General features: G+C 36.8%; 2 protein-coding genes across 5 annotated transcripts in view; one reads left to right on the plus strand and one right to left on the minus strand.

The window, feature by feature from the left end:
* The window catches only part of SOS1 (SOS Ras/Rac guanine nucleotide exchange factor 1), a 140,168-nt gene that overhangs the window by 108,055 nt on the left and 8,795 nt on the right, over positions 1-23,318 (plus strand). For all 3 annotated transcript variants that reach the window (XM_004029111.5, XM_019021184.4, XM_063695933.1), the window contains exons 13-20: positions 117-220; positions 1,336-1,558; positions 2,988-3,107; positions 6,448-6,610; positions 7,120-7,237; positions 16,160-16,332; positions 16,543-16,659; positions 18,232-18,496. In XM_004029111.5, coding sequence (XP_004029160.1) covers positions 117-220; positions 1,336-1,558; positions 2,988-3,107; positions 6,448-6,610; positions 7,120-7,237; positions 16,160-16,332; positions 16,543-16,659; positions 18,232-18,496 — 1,283 coding nt within the window. The remainder of the gene's footprint in view (positions 1-116; positions 221-1,335; positions 1,559-2,987; positions 3,108-6,447; positions 6,611-7,119; positions 7,238-16,159; positions 16,333-16,542; positions 16,660-18,231; positions 18,497-23,318) is intronic.
* ARHGEF33 (Rho guanine nucleotide exchange factor 33) overlaps positions 1-23,318 on the minus strand; it is a 145,975-nt gene that overhangs the window by 17,690 nt on the left and 104,967 nt on the right. The window lies entirely within an intron of this gene.

The raw sequence follows: 23,318 nt of genomic DNA on the forward strand, positions 1-23,318 counted from the left end.
CACTGATAAGATTAATTTGGTAAGAGTTACTGCATTTTCATTTGTATTGTACTGTGCATTGTGATAAACATTTATGTTTGATTCCCATGTAATTCAATTCTGTGTTAATGCCATAGAGTATTAAATGTATGTCGGCACTGGGTAGAGCACCACTTCTATGATTTTGAAAGAGATGCATATCTTTTGCAACGAATGGAAGAATTTATTGGAACAGTAAGAGGTATGTTTTTTTTTTAGGTGCCTAGTTTTATATGTAATAAAAGTACCAACACGGTGACTATCAATTGATGTCATTGGGGCTCAGTAATGTAAGATGTTTATAATAGTACCAGCATAACCATTTCAAAAAGTTAAAAATTTTCATCAAATAGCATTTAGACCTGCAAATTGCTCAACAGTCACCCTGTTGATCCAATGTATTTTCATTTAGTGACTCAACTTACTGATTATTTTAGAGTTGATTAAGCCAAGTCTTCACATATATCCCGAAGTATGGGGGCATTTGGGAATTACGTTGTGCCATTATAACACCACTGATGGAGGTCGAGTGGGCCACAGGCAAATAGAATCAGAGAGGAAGCAGAGTGGATTAAATTGAGAGTCTGTGTCTAACACTGTCACTAATCAGATACGTGACTTTGGGCAAAATCACTTAGATTCTTTAGACTTCAGTTTTCTTATCAATAACATAAGGAGCTAGGTTTATTGATCTCTAAGGTTTTCCTTCTAGTTTTAAAGATTACGTGAGTGTATGGCTCTAAGGATGTCTTAGATGAACTTATTTTTATTTCCTTTGTATGCTCTAAATGATAATCAGAAAATAGTTAAATAATAGTACTTTCATGTACAATATAAAACAGAGCCACATCAAAACTCACACTAAAAATGAAGGAATCAGTCCTCTGGCACTGATATTTATTGGTTTATAAAATGCAGTGTTAATTAGATGAATATTGTGTATAATCTATCCTTATAAATCTTGTGATTTACATAAGATATACCTTTTCTTGGAGGATTATAAAATAATACATTAAACTGAAGATCAGAACAATGGGATGGACAATCTCTACAAATTAAGTACGTTCTAATTTTATTTGGAAAGGATCTGGAAGAATACATACCAGGCTATTAACAGTGGTTACCCAAATGAAGAAGAATAAGATTAGGATTGGGGACCGGGAAATGGAAAAAGAGAACTTGCATTTTTCATTTTGATCATTTGAACTTTTTATAGCAAAGATACATTCAGGTGTCATCTGTGTGATTTTAAACCATTTTTAAAATATAAAATATTAAAGAATATTTAAATATTATTTAAAATATAATGTATTGCAGGTAAAGCAATGAAAAAATGGGTTGAATCCATCACTAAAATAATCCAAAGGAAAAAAATTGCAAGAGACAATGGACCAGGTCATAATATTACATTTCAGAGTTCACCTCCCACAGTTGAGTGGCATATAAGCAGACCTGGGCACATAGAGACTTTTGACCTGCTCACCTTACACCCAATAGAAATTGCTCGACAACTCACTTTACTTGAATCAGATCTATACCGGTACGTAACTTAACATTCAAGTTGAAAAATCATTTCAAAAGAGTTAACTTTTAAAATGAAATACTGATTTCTGCCTTATAGGGTTTTCATAAGACTTAACTGAAATATTACATGAAGTGTCTAGTAATAAGGCCAGGCAGGCAGTTCCTGTTCTTTCACTCCCCTGGTCCCTCTAGCTGAATTTACACCTTCTGTCTTTCTGTGTTCACCCCTAGTTGGTAAGGCTAGGTTCAAATCCTGGCTTTACCAATTGCTGGCCCTGGGCAACTTTAACCTCCTTGTGTGACTTTATCCTTCTGCCCCTTATTTTCCTCAAGAGTAAAATGGGGCTACTGATAGTACCTACTCCTGGGGCTGATTTGAGGTTTGCAAGTCAATATATGTACATTACCTCGCACAAAGTAAGGGCTCAATAAATGTTAGCCACTGCTTTATTGTGAACTTAGAGCCATTATAGTCTTTTTTAGTTTATCATACTACATTGATGTAATTACCTCAAAAATGTCCTTCTGATTTTAAATGGAGACTATTTAGAATCTTAAATTATTCACTTTTTAATAACTAAATGAGAAAATGAGCTAAATTTATAGATCTCCCACTAAAAATCATATTTCTGAAAATTACAGTGTTAGAATCTATTTTATTTCCTAGGACCCTTTTGTGGTAGGTTTTTTTCCTCTCCTCCTTTAGACCAAAAGAAAAAAAAAAGATGTGTGAATGCATTGATTACTGTACCCTCTTTGAACTGATTATAACAGACATCATTACTTAAATGTCTACTTTGTCACCCTAATTTATTAATAATGTTTATAAGTGCTGGGAAAGATATTATGGAGGAGTCTCAACCTTGCCCAAAGCAAAATGCTACTATAAAGCAACGCTAAAAGTACACAGGTATTTCCATAAAAATAGTTTTTAAAAACAGTTTTTAAAGGCTGGGCATTGTGGCTCACTCCTGTAATCCCAGCACTTTGGGAGGCCAAGGCGGGTGGATCATCCGAGGTCAGGAGTTCGAGACCAGCCTGGCCAACATGGTGAAACCTTGTCTCTACTAAAAACACAAAAAATTAACCAGGCGTGGTGGCGGGCGCCTATCCCAGCTACCCAAGAGGCTCAGGCAGGAGAACCACTTGAACCTGGGAGGCGGAGGTTGCAGTGAGCCAAGATCATGCCATTGTACTCCAGCCTGCACAACAAGAGTGGAACTCCATCTCAAAAAAAAAAAAAAAAAAGTTTAAAAAAAAATCCATAAGGAAATATGCATAATTACACTTTTTTGTTATGCCTTGTTTTCACAGACCTTTCTGTTGGTATAAGAGGAGGAAAGTTCATATGAGAGTTTAGTTTTTATTTGTCTCCTTTACTTAATAAAACAATGTCTATATTAGAGAAAAAAGTGTCATGTAGAATTATGTATTGATGATTTTAGAGCTGTACAGCCATCAGAATTAGTTGGAAGTGTGTGGACAAAAGAAGACAAAGAAATTAACTCTCCTAATCTTCTGAAAATGATTCGACATACCACCAACCTCACTCTGTGGTTTGAGAAGTAAGTATTCCTAGCATTCTTATATTTTATAGCTGTCAGCTATGTTATGAATTTCAATGCAATTTTTTTGTTTGTTTTTTTTTGAGACGGAGTTTTGCTCTGTCACATAGGCTGGAGTGCAGTGGCACATCGGCCCACTGAAACCTCCACCTCCCAGGCTCAAGCGATCCTCCCACCTCAGCCTCCAGAGTAGCCAGGATTACGAGTGTGTGATATCACACTCACCTAATTTTAATTTTCTTTTTTTCTTTTTCTTTTTTTTTTTGAGACAGAGTCTGGCTCTGTTGCCCAGGCTGGAGTGCAGTGGTGTGATCTCAGCTCACTGCAACCTCCACCTTCCGGGTTCAAGCAATTCTCAGGCCTCAGCCTCCTGAGTAGCTGCAAGTACAGACGCACACCACCACACCCAGCTAATTTTTGTATTTTTAGTAGAGATGGGGTTTCACCACGTTGGCCAGGCTGGTCTTGAACTCCTGACCTCAAGTGATCCACCCCTCTTGGCCTCCCAAAGTGCTGGGATTATAGGCGTGAGCCATCGCTCCTGACCAATGCAATTTTATTTCTATATGTCTCATGTCTTTTTCCTCTATTCCTCCTCTTTTGCATTGAGTGTTGATGAAAATGATAATATTTGTCATTAGAAAATGTTGAATGTTTTTCTAATGTAGCATTAATTTTTTTCATTAACTTTGAGGTCCTTTTAGTGGTTGCCTGGTTGCCTTACAGTTTACCATACACGTCTTATCAGAATCAGCTTCAGACTTATAGTAGCTTAATACCAGTGACATATGAAATATTACTCCTATGTAGCTCTATTCCCTTTCTCCCTTTTTTTGTGGTACTGTAATACATATTACATCTTATTAATGATGCAAATCAAACAATACATTGTTACAGTTATTACTTTACCATTTGTCATCATCCTCTTAGCCCATTAAAGCTTTGCTCTCACCCACCTTCTTTGTGTATTATTGGCAACATATTACAAATATATTACATTTCTATGTTAATAAATTCAACAATGTTTATATTATTTTATACAGTTGTTTAAGTCAGTTATGAGAAGAAATGAGAAAAAATACGCATTTACAAAATGTCTTTAATAATTACACAATTACCTTTACTGATGGTCTTTGTGTGGATTCGAATTACCATCTGGGATCACTTGCTTTTCAGCCTGAAGAACTTCCTTTAGTATTTCTTCTGGAGGGTGGGCTAGCAACAAATTCTCTCAGTTTTTGTTTATCTGGGAAAATCTTTATTTTACCTTCGTTTTTGAACAATGGCTCTATCTTCAAGTTAATATTTTTTTTCAGTTCAAATATACTATTGAGCTTTTCCAGTAAGTTTTTATTTCAGTTATTGTACTTTTTAATTCCAGAATTTCCCTTTGGTTCCTTTTTATAGTTTCTGTCTCTTTAATGATATCCTCTCTTCGATGCACATTGTCATCAATACCTTCCTTTCCTTCTTTTTCATGCTTTCCTTTAATTCTGTGACCGTATTCATAATGGCTACTTAGAAATCTTTTTTGTTACTGTTGTTAAATCTGACATTTGGTTGCTCTCACAGGCAGTTTCTGTTCCTTCCACCCCCTCCGCCCCACCCCTGCCCCATGTAAGAGTCATACTTTCCTATTTGTTTGCATACCTAATCTGTTTTTGCTGGAAACCTGACATTTCAGGTAATGTAGTGTAGCAACTCTGAGTACTGCTCCTCCTTCCCCAGCCCCCTTTCCAGGGCTTCTTATTGCATGGCAGTGGTACTGGAAAGACTCATCCACTCCTTACCTGACCACACACACCCAGCTATGAAACTCCACAATTTGCCAGCTGATTGCTCTGATGTTTTCAACAATTTTCTGGTGGCATAAATGGTATACAAAATAATGCAATCAAATTGTGGCTCCTTTGAAGGAATGGTTTCTGAGATTTCTGTTTGATACTTGTTCTGACCCCAGGAGGGCTCCTCTCAGCCGTCTTCTTTCCTAGTTGTCTCCTGCAAACTACTCTGCCTACAGTCTAGGGTGTATCTTCATTAGATCCACAAATCTCTTCCCCATTGCCTTTCTCCACAATTTCCACTGTTCCTAAGGGCACCATTAAATTTAAACTACTTTATACTTTGTTGCAAATGACAAGAAATTAGGAGCTATCTGTTTGAAACAGGGCTCTGGGGCTGGGGAACAATGGCAAGCTTTTCTCTGAGTGACACTTCTGCCCTAGGAGCTAAGTGCTTGGTTGAGCAGGTAGAGTGGCAGACGGATGCTACTGTAGCCTGAGGTCTTCTTACCTGCCTCTTCTGGCATGGAACCACGCCCTCAGGAACCAGAGGAAGGGCTCTTTTCTCAGTATGCTCAAAACATCACACCCAAGGTAGAGTCTCCATTCCATAAGTGGAAGTTGGGCAAAAAAGGGTATTCCCACTTCTCAGCTGCACTCAACTGGGACTTGGCCTCAGCAACAGGCAGCAGGGACAGGATGAGAAAACTGAAGTCCTGCTCCTGCACCTCGCTGGGAGCTAGGTGTTCTTGACTGCAGGAATCTGGAGTAGATGCTCAGTTCACCCTCACTGAGCTGGGAGAAAGAAGGGAGGGACCAGTCTTGGTTCAAATACCACAGACTCTCTCCCCTCTCTTACCAAATTTTTGTAGATTTTCCTGAATAGATGTTTCTTTTGCCATTTGCTCTCAGGACCATTACTAGAGACTTTAAATGTGGGTGTGTGCGTGTGCATGTGCGTGTTTGTGTGTGTGTGTGTTTTAATAATTTTTACCAGTTTCACTCAGTGAAGCTCCTCATACTATCAAACCACAAGTCCAGAATCTCAATGCAATTATATATTAGGTTGGTGCAAAAGTAATTGCAGTTTTTGCCATTACATTTAATGCTGTTCCTAGAAATGTATGTAGCCAATAATATATGAAAGAAAGAAATTGAGCATTAATCACTAAAATCTTGCAATTAGATGAAGAATAGAACACAACAGAATTCTTGAATTCTACTAGAATACACCCACATCACAAAGACCTCGCAAAGACCTACATACATTCCACAAGATAGTGGCCTCACCAGTTAATTCTGATGCTAATAGAGGATGCACCAAATATAATAGGAAAATGATTGTTTGACTGTAACAGTCTAGAAGACAGGAAAGAGCAGTATGCCTGACTGGACGCACTGCCTTCCTTCTATCAGTCACCCTGAATGTGTCTTCTCTACAGTAGTTATACTATAGCCACCCCCCTACTCTCTACATTATTTTATTTACTAAATTCTTTAAGCTATAACTTTATTGGAAAAACTCTAAAACCTTTAGTTCACTTTTTTTTTATTCCCAGATGTATTGTAGAAACTGAAAATTTAGAAGAAAGAGTAGCTGTGGTGAGTCGAATTATTGAGATTCTACAAGTCTTTCAAGAGTTGAACAACTTTAATGGTGTCCTTGAGGTTGTCAGTGCTATGAATTCATCACCTGTTTACAGACTAGACCACACATTTGAGGTAGGTTTCTACATGTGTTTTTAAAATGAACTTTCATTCCCTATTACAAAAATTAGATTTTTAACAATTATTATCTTTAATTTTTAAATGTCTCATTTGTCTTTTCAGTAGTAGATTAAAAGACTGAATTATCTAAGTTTTGTAATGAATTGGTTGCTTTTTAAAATTTAAGCATTCCTATTAAAATGTATTCACAGGTCCCAGCCTAAGCTAGAAGAAAAAACTTTCGGCACTTAATTTGTAAGATAATGTACAATTAAATGTTCACATAATTATGTAAGGAATGACATGATAAACTAGATCTCTCTCACACACACACACACACACACACTTTAAGTTTATACTGAGGTCTATGAAGATAATTTATTTGACGCAATATTTGAAGCAATGTTACAGTCATAAAATCAAATTGATACTGTTGTATTTGGGCATTTCTGTTAGCCTAGTATTTTTTTTGACAAGACCTTTGATTCCTTTTGTAAACTTATGCCTATTTTTTTTCCTTATAGCAAATACCAAGTCGCCAGAAGAAAATTTTAGAAGAAGCTCATGAATTGAGTGAAGATCACTATAAGAAATATTTGGCAAAACTCAGGTCTATTAATCCACCATGTGTGCCTTTCTTTGGTAAGTATTTCTTTCTGAATTTTTATTGCATTTCTGGATAAAACAAAACACTTATTTCATTAAATGACTGAATAATTACATGTGTAATATGCCAGCAGAAAATACTTGTTTGATCAATATTTAGCACCTGAAGCCCTTTAGAATTTTTCTCATTAAGACTTAAGGTGAAGTCTAATATACATTTCATTTTCTATTTTCATCTTAGGCAGCCATTAGATATTATATAATACTTGTGTTTTTATATTTATAAAAGCCTTTTTAATTGCATTTTAATAAACTAAATACAGCAGAGGCATAGCCAAACTCAACTATATTTATAATCATTTTTGTAAACAGTTTCACATGGCTAAAAATCATAGTGTGCCTGCTGTGCCTTTGGACCCACACCTCTGGCACATCAAAATTTTATTCTCTTCATCCTCTCCTATTTTTCCCCTTCTGCATCAGAGGAAGGAAGTACCTTTTCCTTCCTTTTTAGGACTGAATCTACCACCTGAATCTCCCTTTCTGTAGGTTCCTCTATCTTTTTCCGTTCTTTATTTCCTTTATTTTCATGTATTCAATATCTCTTTGCTACTCTCATCTTTTCTCTGCCTGAGTATATGCTCTGATGATCCTTCTTTTGAATGCTTATAGAAATTATGATCTCTCTATAGTCTCTTTAGTATGTGCTATAGTTTCTTCTAGCCTTTTCCTCATCTATATTTTTTATATAGTTTTAAATTCCACTGCATATAACAATGTTATGTCCTGATACTTTTAATATATTTTCCCACATTTTATTGTTTGGGCTTTATAGCAACCATTTTTGTATTTACTTCTAATCTTTTTGCTGTGCACATTGTATATAATTGTAATTGTATGATGTGCATATTAAGGTTATTCACTTATCATATCTTATATTTTTGTATTTTATTAAATAATCTTAATTATTTATAATGGCTGCATAATATTCCATAAAGTTGGACAATTTGTTCTAACCAGTACCCTGTGATTGGACACATTGTTTCCAGCTTTTTTGCTTTCCAAATAATTTTCTGATTCACATTTTCATTTATACTATTTTTCTGTATTTGAAAATATCTTCTTGAGACAAATAACCAGAGGAGGAATTACAGTAGTGCTCCCATCTCCACGGTTTCACTTTCCACGGTTTCAGTTATCCATGGTCAGCTGTGGTCCAAAAACATGAGATATTTTGGGAGAGAAAGACCACATTCATGTAACTTTTATTACAATAGAGTGTTATAATTGTTCCATTTTATTATTAGCTATTTTTAATCTTACTGTGCCTAATTTATAAATTAAGCTCATAGGTATGTATGTATGTGTATATGTATGTATAGGGTTTAGTACTACCTATAGTTTCAGGTATCCACCGGGGATCCTGGAACATATCACCTTTGGATAAGGGAGGGACTACTATACATAGGTTAAAAGGTGTCCATTTTTAAACTGTTGATATGTAATTTTAAGTTGCTTTCTGAAAGGCTGCCATGAGAAGTGTATGACAATTATGCTGCCATCAAGTGTATGACAAAGCAAATTTCATCCCATGGTTTCCAATTTTGGATACTTTTTTTTTTTCATTTCTATTATTACAACTACTAAGCTATTTGTTGCAATAATTTCCATTCTTTGAGTACTGTGGAGATTTTTATCATACATTCTTTAATATTTGCATTTCCTCTTGTCCATGTCATTTTTCATATCTCCTGCAAACAATCTGCCTTCTACTTTTTATTCATTGACATGTATTAGTTTTAAATTCTACCATCTGTCCTCTCATTCTGGTTTCTATTGTTTCTAACCTTAGAAAGTTCATATAATCTAGTAATAATCATATTTTCTTCTAGCTTTTTTATGACTTTCAAAATTATATTTAACTCTAATACCAAACTGAAGTATCTTTGATATCTTATGAAATACTCAAATTTATTTCCCCACCCAAATTATTTATTTGTTAATCCAGGTTTATTGAATGATTCTACTTTTTCCCTGTTTACATATGGGACTTCCTTTTTTTTTTTTTTTTTTTTTTTGACACAGAGTCTTGCTCTGTCACCCAGGCTGGAATGCAGTAGCTGCCATCTCAGCTCACTGCAAGCTCCGCCTCCCGGGGTTCACGCCATTCTCCTGCCTCAGCCTCCCAAGTAGCTGGGACTACAGGTGCCCACCACCACACCCAGCTAATTTCTTTTTGTATTTTTAGTAGAGACAGGGTTTCACCGTGTTAGCCAAGATGGTCTTGATCTCCTGACTTCATGATCCGCCCGCCTCGGCCTCCCAAAGTGCTGGGATTACAGGCTTGAGCCACCGCACCCGGCCAGGGACCTCCTTCTTTAATATGTATTGTATCTCACTGACTTCCTATACCCCTGCCACAGTTTTAAGGAGTGTCACTTTATAATCAGTGATTCTCAGCAGGGGGCAGTTTTTGCCCCCCTAGGGAGCATTTAGCAATGCCTGGAGACAATTTTTTTTTTAATTGTCCTAATTGGGATGGTGCTACAGGCATCTAGTGGGTAGAGGATAGAGATATTGTTAACATCCTGCAATGCATAGGACACTTCCCCACAGCCAATAAGTATCCAGTCCAAAAAGTCAGCAGTGCTGAGACAGAGAAACCCTGCTTTATATAGTGTTTTCACAGATGATAAAGTTGGTTCTTCAGGGTTTCTTCAGTCCTTTTTTTTTTGGCCAATTTTGCCTATTTTTCCAAATGAACTTTATAAGTTTGAGTGGGGGGGATGCCCCCAAATGTAACTGGAACAATCTGTCAATTAATTTGTAAAGAACATTTATTATATTTAGCATTTCCCCTTATTATTTTTCCTGGGTATTTTTGGTTTGAATGGTATTCATTAAGTTACCTTTAATTCCAAGAATTTTTAATTTCCTTGGGTTTTCTAAATATTTAATCATGTTTACAAAATATGATACAGTGTCTCTTCCTTTGACCTTATTTCTGTGTTACACCTTACATAATTGGTCATTAACTTCCCAAACAAAGCTTTAAAAATAATGGCAGAAATAAGCAGCTTGTTTTAAACTCAGTTTTAGCAGGGATAAAGTATAATTTTACTACTTGCTTGATTAGATGGTTTTTATCATTTTAAGAAAGCATCCTTCTTGCTACAGCATTGCTTCCTTTCATTATTTTAAAAATACTAGCCTTCAATTTATATCTACAGACTTTTTTTAATTACCCCTATTTGTAATATATCTTTCTCATTTCTGTTTTTGCTTACTTGCTTTAATTTACTTTTTCTCCAAAAAGATAAGGTCTCTAATTATCTGCTGATTTTATGAGGTTTAAAAAAATCATTATTAATTCCTAGTTTTCCTGAGGACTTTTCCCCTACCCCTACGTTCTTTTTTTTTTTTTTTTTTTGATACAAGGTCTCACTCTATCACCCAGGCTAGAGAGTACAGTGGCACCATCTTGACTCACTGCATCCTCCACCTCATGGGCTCAAGCAGTCATCCTGCCTCAATCCCCCAAGTAGGAGGAACTACAGGCACAAACTACTATGCCTGGCTAATTTTTTTATTTTTTGTAGATACAGGGTTTCACCAGGTTGCCCAGGCTGGTCTCGAACTCCTGAGCTCAAGAGATCCACCTGCCTTGGCCTCCCAAAGTTCTAGGATTACAGGTGTGAGCCAACGTACCCAGCCTGACCCTCTACATTCTTGATAAAAATATTGAGTTCATTGATTTTCTCTTCCTGGTAAAATATTAAAGCCTATATGTTTTTGCTTAAATATATTACCAGTTCGTTTAAGAGGAACTGGAAAGGCTCTGGATATATCTGACGTGATGTCATTCAATCTGTCAACGTATATTTCTTGAATACCTACTAAGTACCAGGACTACGTCAGGTGCTTAGAAAAGTGAAAAATACACAGTCAGTCTGCTCACCTAGCTTATAGTCATGCTACTCATGATATCCCGTGGTCTCTGGTACACAGACATGAAAAGAAACCTCAGGACCCACTCACTGACTCACTATTTGGCCCCTGCTCCTGTAACATCCTAATGGTTGGTATTTATTCATACAAACTGAAACTGTCCAAAGTCCTCTCTCAGATCTTTATAAACTTAACTGATCTTCATAACATGTTCTCTTTTGTTTTTGAGACACTTTCACTTTTGTTGCCCAGGCTGGAGTGCAATGGCACGATCTCGGCTCACTGCAACCTCTGCCTCCCGGGTTCAAGCGATTCTCCTGCCTCAGCCTCCCAAGTAGCTGGGATTACAGGCACCCACCACCACACCCGGCTAATTTTTGTATTTTTACTAGAGACAAGGTTTCACCATGTTGGCCAGGCTGGTCTCAAACTCCTGACCTCAGGTGATCCACCTGCCTCAGCCTCCCAAAGTGCTGGGATTACAGGCATGAGCCACTGCGCCTGGCCATAACATGTTCTTAAGTGAAAGAAGGAAGTTTCAGACCTACTTTAGAGTATGATTTCATAAGGTGTTTTAAGGTGAGCTGTGTGATTTATTGAGTGAATACAAACATGTAGGTAGTTTGATAGAAACACAAAGTTTAATAGGTGCAGCCCATCTGCCAGCCTTCGTACCCCTTTCTTCTTGCTCATCTTCCTAGTTCCTGAGCCTCTGCTCCTTTAAGGTAGTTTATCTACAACTGACCCTGGTCAGTTTTGGTGCCCTATCTGTGCTATTCTTAAGCTAAAAGTTATCAGTCTCTGGAGTTAGACAGCCTTTCATACAGTTCTGATCCGGTGGGTAAAGCCAGATGTTATTGCTGCTTCTGAATTCCATCCTGTCTATATGGTAGTTTATAGAAACTCCTTCCAGATTCTTTTCCTAAATTCTGGATACTGGTTTTCAAACCCCTTCTTTGGGGGAGGGTCAGGGATAGTAGCTGATACTTCCTCTATTATTTTACCAGCATTATTCCCATCTTTTGCTGGCACAACCACCATTTAAAGAATAAAAGTAGGGCAGTTACTCCTTCCAAAGCTCTGCCAGATGTTTCAGGTCTATAACACAGTTTTTCTCCATAAACTAAAATATTCTACTGATAGGAAAATGGATAGGTGGGCTAAGAAATGCATTTTTTCAGCTGGGCGCAGTGGCTCAAGCCTGTAATCCCAGCACTTTGAGAGGTTGAGGTGAGCGAATTGCTTAGGGCCAGGAGTTCAAGACCAGCCTGGCCAACATGGCAAAACCCCATCCCTACTAAAAATACAAAAGTTAGCCAGGCATGGTGGTGCATTCCTGTAGTCCCAGCTTACTCGGGAGGCAGAGGCACAAGAATCGCTTGAACCTGCCAGGAGGCAGAGGTTGTAGTAAGCCAAGATCGCACCACTATACTCCAGCCTGGGTGACAAGGCAAGACTCTGTTTCAAAAATAGAATTTTTTCTAAGGTAAAAGGAGGATGTACCTTAATCAGGTTTGTCATGAAACATCCAAGCCTTTAGCACTGGCTTTGCCCTTTGCTTTTACACAGCTCTGATCTTGTGTCCTCCTTCTGTTATGTGTAAATTTGCTTTGTCTCCATTCTTGCTTTCCAGCTATTTTAGAATTGATTCTCATATCCTGGCCTATCTTTTAAATGTCTCTCTTCTATTTTGAAATAATATACTTCTTTCATTCAATCAAAAACATTTGCTGAATGCCTCTATGTGTTATGCCCAGAGCTACATGCTAAGAATAGACAAGATATAGTTCCATAGTTTCTGTTCCCTTGAAAGAGCAGAGAAATAAGTGTAGTAAGTGTAGTAAGTATAACACTGTATTGTAGAAAAGTGTAGATTGAAGTGTGGACAAATGCCATAGAAGCCTAGAATCCTAAGCAGCTACTTTATCCTGGGAAGGATGGGAAAGACATCAGCAAAAAAGGTGAAACCTCAGCCCTCTTCTTTGTCATAATGCTGTTTTCTCTTTCCCTAGAAGAGCTGCCTCCAGAGGTAGGGTATGTTAAATGATATATTGAAGTACAGGAATAACTAGACTTTCTATTTATATATTTTTTAAAACATGAACAAAAAAACCTAAGCTTTACTAATATATAATTCTCAGGTTTATGTTATACATACATACATATATGCTATGTTTTTATTAAACTATATATGTGTATATAGGGAGAAAGTGAGGATATGTGCTTAAATATTTTTTACTGATGCAGTGTAAGATCAGAGTTTGGACACCACTGCTGTGATCATTTGTTCTTTTAGCTAGCCATCAGTTAGGCATAAAATAATTTCCAAATTTCATCCCGAACTGTACCAAAGTGCTACTTATAAGCATTTTCACAACTTCCTTCAAGTGTGCTTTCAAGAACAAAGCTGTGAGTCTTCATTCCCACTGCCCCCATTTCCTCCCCAAACCAGTTAATCAGTTCTTGGGGAGTCTACCTCTTAAATATTTATCCACTCCCCATTATCCCCATAGACACTAGGGCAGCCCTCATCATCTCACCAGGACTATTGTTAGCCTACTAACTGCTCTTCCTGTTACTGGTCTTAACTCCTTCCAACCCACCAGGCTTCATAGTACAACTAGAGTAATCCTTCTAGAATGCAAACAAAATCCTTCTAATTGCCTAATTATCTCCTAGATAAAAGTTAAGCTATTTGACAAAAGGCACTTCATGACCCAGTCCAAGTGCTAATACCCATAAACTCTTCACAGATGGGCCATCAGTTTGTGACCAATATGGAAGGTTGATTTGGGCTGCCATTGAGCATGCATACTCTTATGGACATGTCTGTCAGACTGAACACTGAGCTGAGTGGATTATGCAACTTGTGTAGAGGACAGTATAAATGGCTAAAAATAAAAGCCAAATGACAGGCAGATGTGAAAATAAAAAAGCCTGTGCTTACTAGAACACACAGTCACTTTGTCTTATGAATGTATCATCAGGCATAGCCCAGGTGCTGAGAAATAACCAAGTAACTAATGCACTTAATAACTGGATCCTTTTAAAAACCAAACAGGCATTGATGTCAGATTTCATTATTGCTGATCTGTTCAATATTGATTTGGATCCTTTTATCTTTCCAAGGATGTGGCCAAAGATTTCTGTGGTATGCCTCTACCACAAAAGCATTTAGAAGTACAAACCCAGCTCTTGCCTATGTCTATCCTCATATCCTGCCACTCTTCCTCTACCCCACACACCAAACCCCTATGGTCTAGCCATACTAAAGAGCAAATTATCTCTAAGTATGCCTTTCAAGCAAGCTTCATCATGAATGAATGCCTTTATACACACTGCTGCTTTGCTTAGACTGCTCTTCTACCTTATTCTACTCATTACACTTCTCATTTTTGGGGACTTATTCTAAACATTATCTCATCTGTGATGTTTTTTCTAGTCCTCCCAGCTCAAGACAGAGTTTGGAATATCTCCTTTTTGCTCTCATAGCATCTTATGCATTACTACTAATATAGCACCTCCTAGTATGTAGCGCTTAGCAAATTATACTGTAGTAGCCAACAGTTCAAAGCTCTGGATCCCTGAGGTCAGGAACGCCTTAAGCACTGGACTGCTGGAGGTCTTTCTCATCTTTGTAGCTGCAGTACCTAATGCAGGACTTGGCTTACAGCAGAGAATCCGTACACATGTGGGGAGTGAACGAACTCAGATAGGATCTTTTTTCTCCTCAAAGCATTGTAATCAGTACTTTAGGGAAAAAGGTAGAAGCATAAGAATATTAGGGCAAGATGCAACAACAGCATCAACAATCACAACCACGGCTAATTAATACTTAACTTTCGTCAGGCTCTATTCTAAGCTCATACATATATTCACTCATTTGTTTCTCACAGCAACCCTCCTGTCCTCATTTTACAGATGAGAAAAACTGAGGCACAGAGAGACTAATTAAGCAATTTGCACAAGATCACACACACAGGCTGCTCGCGGTGACTCACGCTTGTAATCCCAGCACTTTGGGAGGCCAAGGTGGGTGGATCACCTGAGGTCAGGAGTTTGAGACCAGCCTGGCCAACATGGTGAAACCCCGTCTCTACTAAAAAATAAAAAAATTAGCTGGGTGTGGTGGCACATGCCTGTAATCCCAGCTACTCAGGAGGCTGAGACAGGAGAATCGCTTGAACCCAGGAAGAGGAGGTTGCAGTGAGCCAAGATCGTGCCATTGCACTCTAGCCTGGGAGACAGAGTGAGACTCCATCTCAAAAAATATAAAATATAAAATATAAAAAAAAATAAGATCACACACAGAGAAAGCGGCAGAACTGGTTCCAGAGCCTTTATGCTAGAATAGAAAGTGCCTGTTATTTTGTTCATTCTCCTCCTCGTCCAGTGTACAACTGTAGTGATGGGGAAACAGGAAATCAATTACTAGGTTGCCACTAAGTCTAGAAACTATTGAAGACCAGAATTTACATAAATCGTATGCAGTCCCACATTTGACAGGCTTGCAAAACCTTCCACATTTCCATGAGTAAGCCTATCCAAATAGTACTACTTCTCAACTGCAAATCATAACAACCTCTTGTGTGGCCGTCAGAGCTGACTAAGCAGAAACTATGATCCTCTGAATTTAGTATTTTTCCTGTTTGCCAAAAATGATGTGTCATTAGTGACGAAGTTATTCTTAAAGTTCCTTTAACAAAACTGTGATTTATATTAAATAACAATGGCTTGGAGGGGGTATGGAAAATTGATTATTCTTCCTAACAAATCTATTAATTTTATTAAACTTGGTCTCCCTCCCTTTTTCTTGGATGTTTATAAAATTTAAGTCTTTCACAGATACTTTCTCTTAAGCTGCTGTTTTCATATCATGGAAATCTGAGCCTTGGTTCTTTTGTTTTGGCAACTGAGATGGTACAGTGTAATATACCCACAATTAATGAGACAGAAAAAAACCTGCATTTTCCTTCTTTATCCTTGAAATCATTCCATTATATCTTCTAGGAATTTATCTCACTAATATCTTGAAAACAGAAGAAGGCAACCCTGAGGTCCTAAAAAGACATGGAAAAGAGCTTATAAACTTTAGCAAAAGGAGGAAAGTAGCAGAAATAACAGGAGAGATCCAGCAGTACCAAAATCAGCCTTACTGTTTACGAGTAGAATCAGATATCAAAGTAAGTTGAATTATTTAAAGATTCATACTTCTGATTAAGTTTATAAACTAATAAAAGGCAGGTTTATTTTATAGGGGAGGAAAAGTAAAATAAACCTTAAAAGAAATAATTCAAATTTACTTGTATTAAATGTTTTCTTAACTTTCCATGAATTTCAAACTGAATTTATAATTTTGAATATTAATAATTTTTTCTTTACATTTATTTTAGAGGTTCTTTGAAAACTTGAATCCGATGGGAAATAGCATGGAGAAGGAATTTACAGATTATCTTTTCAACAAATCCCTAGAAATAGAACCACGAAACCCTAAGCCTCTCCCAAGATTTGTAAGCATTTGTATATTTGTATTTCTTTTACATTTATATACTTTTTTCAGTTGTTATCTATATCTGGTGATGTCATTACTACCATATGTGTTATATAGTTTTCCATAAAGGTATTCAGGGATGAAGTATACATGTGATAGTTAAAAGTAATGAAAAAGTACTTAATAATTATGTCCAGGAATATCCCACTTCCTTCCAAATAAATGAATGTTAATATTAATTTGAGTAAATCCTGATATCAAAGATGATGAAATTGAGCAAATGTTGTGTAAGTTTTTAATTTTTTTTACCCCAAAAAATGTTAAGATTTTAAAGACAGGAATTTTAATGAATTTATACCAATTCACTTGTAATAAAATATCTACTTATGACATTTTAAAAGTAATGACTTATTAGAACTTTCAACCATGAATCATGAGCCATAAAATACCAAGTTTTGCTAACAATACTTTCTTGGGAAAATAGAGTTTCCATTGTTTTTTGTTACTTGTCAGTGCCCAGCCAAATTTATGAATAGAATCACCAACTCACTGATTTGACTATGTACTCTCTTGTTCATAAAAAAGTCAAAAGTCTGCCGGGCGCGGTGGCTCGTGCCTGTAATCCCAACACTTTGGGAAGCTGAGGCGGGTGGATCATCTGAGGTCAGGAGTTTGAGACCAGCCTGGCCAACATGGTGAAAACCCTGTCTCTAATGAAATACAAAACTTAGCCAGACATGGTGGCGGGAGCCTGTAGTCCCAGCCACTTGGGAGGCTGAGGCAGGAGAATCACTTGAACCCGGGAGGCGGAGGTTGCAGTGAGCCAAGATCATGCCATGGCTATCCAGCTCCAGCCTGGGAGACAGAGCAAGACTTGTCTCAAAAAAAAAAAGTCAAGAATCCTGAATTAAACATAGATGGCTTCTAAGTGACCAAGATAAATCACATAATGTCTTTTAATTAAAGTGTATGCAATTGCCTGACAGCAAAATTTCTCAAGCCCTTGTTCAGTTTTTAATAAGATGGATTAAAAATAGAAAATTAGAAATAGGTATATAATCTGATCCAGTGAAGCACTCACTGAGAAATGATCATTTTGCAAGGAAAATGCAATAAAACCAACATACATACACAAATGAAAATTGGGCAATTTAATGTATTCGTAAATATCTCAAATGGTCCTGATGGCATCACTGTATTACAGAATAGGAAGGTATTGTAATTCACAGTGATGATCCTGGCTTTTCAACAAGGTTAAATTTGCTCAAAATAGTCTGTTTTAAAAACCAGGGAAATATACATTTTAGAAAAACTTCTACCCAAATGTATTAAAATAACAAATACTTTAGTATTTATAGGACTAAAACTTAGTTATTTAAAGAAATGCATTCTTTAACAATTTAGATACCAGGGCTTTAGCAAAACAGAATGTTAATGCTTTAAATGTTCTACTTTTATTTGAATAATTATGTCCTTATTAGTGATTTATGATTTTCCTGTATATTAGCTGAATTTTACCAGGCACATATAGAAAAACCTTCCTTTCTACTACAGTGTTTAAAGTATTGTGTTTCTTTTGATATGTCTACAGCCAAAAAAATATAGCTATCCCCTAAAATCTCCTGGTGTTCGTCCATCAAACCCAAGACCAGGTACCATGAGGCATCCCACACCTCTGCAGCAGGAGCCAAGGAAAATTAGTTATAGTAGGATCCCTGAAAGTGAAACAGAAAGTACAGCATCTGCACCAAATTCTCCAAGAACACCGTTAACACCTCCGCCTGCTTCTGGTGCTTCCAGTACCACAGATGTTTGCAGTGTATTTGATTCCGATCATTCGAGCCCTTTTCACTCAAGTAGGTGCAAAAATTCTAAGTGCATTAAGGTATTTGTTAGTATTATACATGCTAGAGGTAAAAAAGAATCTCTGTTATTTTTGTGTATGTGTGAACTTGTAGTTAAGTCAAATGCCATTTCAAAAGATAACATTATAAAAATATAAGACAAATTCTAAACTCCACCAACTTGAAATTTCTAAAAAATCTGCTGGAACAGCCCTCTTTAAATTTATTATATGTTAATGAAAAGCCTAGTGGTAAAATTGGCAGCTTAAATTTCATTTGAGCTTTTCAAATGCATTCCTCTTATCCAGAGGAGACAAAGATCACTCTTAAAATCTGCAAGTAATTTTAGTCCCATGTTTCAAATGCTGCCTGGCTCCAAAATTATTATACAGGCTGAATATCCCTCATCCAAAAATCCAAAATCCAAAATGTTCTAAAACCCAAAACTTTTTGAGTGTCAACATGATGCTCAAAGGAAATGCTCATTGGAAGTTTTGAGATTTTTCAATTAGGGATGCTAAACCAGTAAGTATGATGTAATATTCTGAAGTACAGAACACTTTTGGTCCCAAGCATTTCAGATAAAGGATACTTAACATGTATTTGAATACTAGGCAGGGTACACCATCTACTCTCCACCAAATTCTTTAGTAGCTTTTAATTTTGCAATGTATCAGATTTAAGCCCTTTTCGTCTACCCAGTGGTCCCCTGATGGTATATAATGGCTGCTAATACACTATCTATGCTTTTCAGTGCAGCGAAACAAATCTCATAGACTGCACACTACTGCTTATCCATCTCTTATTTCTAGACCAGCACTGTCCTATAGAAATATGTGAGCCACATGTATAACTTCAAATGTCTAGTTAGCCACATTAGGAAAAGCAAAAATAACTTTAATACATTTTATTTAACCCAGTATATCAGAAATATTGTCATTTCAACATGAAATCAGTATAAAAATTTATGATTGAGATATTTTACATTCCCTTTTTTTGTTCTAAATCTTTAAAATCCAGCGTGCATTTTATACTTACAGCACATCTCAGTTCAGACAAGCCACAGTCAGATGCTCAATAATCACATGTGGCTAGTGGTTGCCGGACTGTACAGCTCACCTTTTGAAAGGCTACCTTTTCAATCTAGATCACCAGTAATTTTTTAAATTAATTTCATATGAAACTTTAAAGCTCTTCTAAGAACCCTTTTTCATTTGTTCGTTATTAAATCAAAACTTCAATCCAGTCACCTTTAACTCTTTCATGACCATTTCCACATGCCCTTACCGTTGGCTATCTTAGCTCGATGTGCTAATCAAGTTCCCCCTAATTTGACATACTAGAATCTAATACTAGAGGCAGCATGACATTATTATGGGGGAGGAGGTTGAGAAGCACTAACCTCGAAGTTAGAATTTCTGGTTTGTCATCCCAGTCTGCTAATTAGCTTTCTGATTTAAGACAAAATACTTTTTCCGTGCCTTCTGGGGGTCAAATTCGATTTTTAAGATTCTCTCAGTTGGAAGAAATGTAACTAAAAATATACTTAAAATAATTCTTTGGTAGTATATTATTTTGAAATTTGGTCCAGAATCCTATTTGTTTATTCCTGTAGTATACATACATCTGTAGTTACCCAGTAGTCTTTGTTGTCTTTGGGCCATCTAAAGTATATTTGGGCTGGGCATGGTGACTCACACCTGTAATCTCAACACTTTGGAAGGCCAAGGTGGGAAAATCACTTGAGGCCAAGGTGGGAAAATCACTTGAGGCCAGGACTTTGAGACCAGCCTGGGCAACATAGCGAGACCCCATCTCTCCTAAAAAATAAAAAAATTAGCTGAGAATAGAGGTGTGCACCTGTAGTCCCAGCTACTTGGGAGGCTGAAGTGGGAGGACTGCTTGAGCTCAGGAGTGTGAGGCTGCAGTGAGCTGTGATCATGCCACTGCACTCCAGCCTAGGCAATAGAGTGAGACCCTGTCTTAAAATAAATAAAGTGTATTTGTCTTGAGAATACTATGACTTGGCATTATTTGGTGACTGAAGGTCATGGAGTCTTTTTTTTTTTTTTTAATTTTATAAAATTTTTGGTAGAGATAGGGTCTCGCTGTGTTGCCAAGGCTAATCTCAAACTTCTGGCCTCAAACAAACCTCCTGCCTTAACCTTCCAAAGTGCTGGGGTTATAGATGAGCCACTGTGCCCCGCCATGGAGTCATGTGATACACATAGTAAGCTGTCAGATATTTTTGATAAGTTCAAATAGACACCAAGTAAAAAAAGATTCCCATTTATTCTCCCCAGCTTGCCAACCCCCTAAATTAAGTAATGAAATGAAACCAGCACCTTTTCAGTATATCTGACTTAAAATCATTATTTATTCTGACCCATTTAACTGTTTGCAGGATTTTTTCCCTAAAGCAGACAGCTATAGGCCTGTATCATTAAGGATTCTCAAATAAGTGAACTATTGAAACCACATAAAAGCCATCAGTTGCAAATTCTACTTCTCTTTGTTTAAGTAGCTAAAAATGAAAGTGGTGGAAAAAACAGGATATAAGCATATTAAGTTCTCTACTATTGCTGAATCTTTAAATGACTAGCTAAGCAGCGAAGAAGAAATCATTCTAGAATGCATTGCTCTGGATCCTGCTTTGTTATAAACAGTTATAATAGCATTAAGTTAACAGTATTAACTTAAACAGCTGGACAGGTGGAGAAAACATTGTTTCAGGAGTTAGGCTTTGTAATCTTAGACTTGAGGGTTTTCTCAATTTCTCTTTGTTTATGATTAGAAAAACCCTATTACTACTCCCTTTGTTTTTGGTTAAAAACTGAAAATAACTGATTTTGAAATCAAATAAACCAGTGTAATATAAAGCCATCCATTGTGTTCTGCTAATCCCTTACTTAAAACCTATCAGTTGCTTTTGTGTATTAAAGGTCTCCTCCACATGCTTTTGTGTATTAAAGGTCTCCTCCACATGCTTTTGTCTTCACTTTTGCCTAACTAACAGATGTGCGAGTGCCAGAGGATCACCCAGAGCCTCCAACTTGCTACCCACTGTTTTGCCACCAGAGTGAATACCTACTTCCTTGTTTCCCTCAGTTTCCCTCAGGGTCTGGCAGAAAAGAACTGCCTTGACTACAGTCATATGTCATCCCAACATATTCCACTCAAAGCAGTACAAAGTTCCATTGTTTAAGTTTTTCAAAAGGCAAAGTTTGACTAGAATTTTTTTTTTATCAGTTATAATACTATTCTTTTTTTACTCTTACGGTTTTTTCCCAAAATAATCTACTTTTAAACCTATAATTAATTATTTCAGCCAGTATCTGCTGCATATCTTATTCCTTGCTAAACACTTACACGTCTTCATTGGGAAAGCTTGCAGTCTTACTGAGAGATTGAAAATAATCATAGTGCAAAGAGATTCACAGTTAAATGCCAAAAAAAGTGGTAAAGACATAAATACTGGAGAGGCTTATAGAAAGATGATGACCTCAGAATGAGCAAGAGTGGTCATGGAAAGCGTTGTGGTAAAGACAGGGCAGAGAAGTGGCCACATACTTAGTGCTGCCACATATACATTCATAGCCCTGTTCCACACCTTGCCCTGGCCAGGTCCACCTTTGCGGTGATGACGACAGTTGCTGAGAAAAGAGAAAAGACCACTGGCTCACTACTTGTTTCTGCTGCTATAATAGAGAGGAGAAAATGATGAAATGTTCTTTTTCCCTTCCTGTTTGAAGATTGCCTGGTCATAAATGGGAGTCAGAGGTCTGACTTCTCTATTTCCATCCCTTAGGGCACTCTTTAACAACAAAAAGAATGTATTACAAGTATGTCAAGCTGATAATGCAAGGCTTTTCCTCCTGGAAGATTGGTGTAGGTGATGAGTTTCTAATCCCAAATATATTTGCATTTACCAGGCTTTTGTGAGTTTAAGAAGTTATCTATCATATGTTTTTTTTTCTATAGAAAAATGCTTGTTTCTATCAAGAATGACTCCTTTATAAACTGGGGAGTATCTTTAAGAGTGGTTTCAACCCTGCCTGTATAGTATAATCGGTTGAGGAGCTTAAAAAAAATATGTAGGCCCAGCCCACACTAGACTGGCATTGGTACCTGGTATCAGTATTTTTTAAAAACTTCCCATAGGATTCTAATGTACAGCCAAGATTGAGGACCATTTGTCTGTCATCTGGGATTATGCTTAATAAATTAATACTGTTTTTTAAATTAATTAGATTTCACTTCTAAGTCATTATCAGTAAATTTGCTCAGTATCTAACTGACAAGAATTTCTAGCATATATTTCTTGATTAGTGCATGTAAAATTCTAAAAGAATTTTTATAGTATTTTCCAGGCAATAAGACAACTAGTGCCCCAAATTTACCAAATGCATGAGTCTAAGCCTGTGCTATATATAAATATACTCAAAGCCAAGTTTACATCTGTGTACACAAGTGTGCATGCATACGTACAATTAAAGACTATAGTTTTAACAGTCATGAGCTTGTGTTTTGATTTTACTCCTATTCCTGTATTGTATTAAGTGTACTATCATGTTCTTGAGGCGTATCTCCAGGAGATATGTTTATTTCTTTTCCAAGAAAAGTGGGACATATATAAGTAGGTAAACGCTAGAGCTAGATACTCCTTTAATCTCTATTACGTCAGATCTCTGGCTCCCCTTTACAACCAGGCAATCTTCAATTATAGGTGGCTAATAGTAAAGAAAATCATCGGCAGAGCAACAGCTTCATGTAATTTCAGAGTATAAAAATGAATTTTAATCTTCTGAAAGGTAATATTAGAATTAGCTGGATT

This window comes from Gorilla gorilla, chromosome 12 (assembly GCF_029281585.2).
Source record: "Gorilla gorilla gorilla isolate KB3781 chromosome 12, NHGRI_mGorGor1-v2.1_pri, whole genome shotgun sequence".
NCBI classification, from domain to species: domain Eukaryota; kingdom Metazoa; phylum Chordata; class Mammalia; order Primates; family Hominidae; genus Gorilla; species Gorilla gorilla.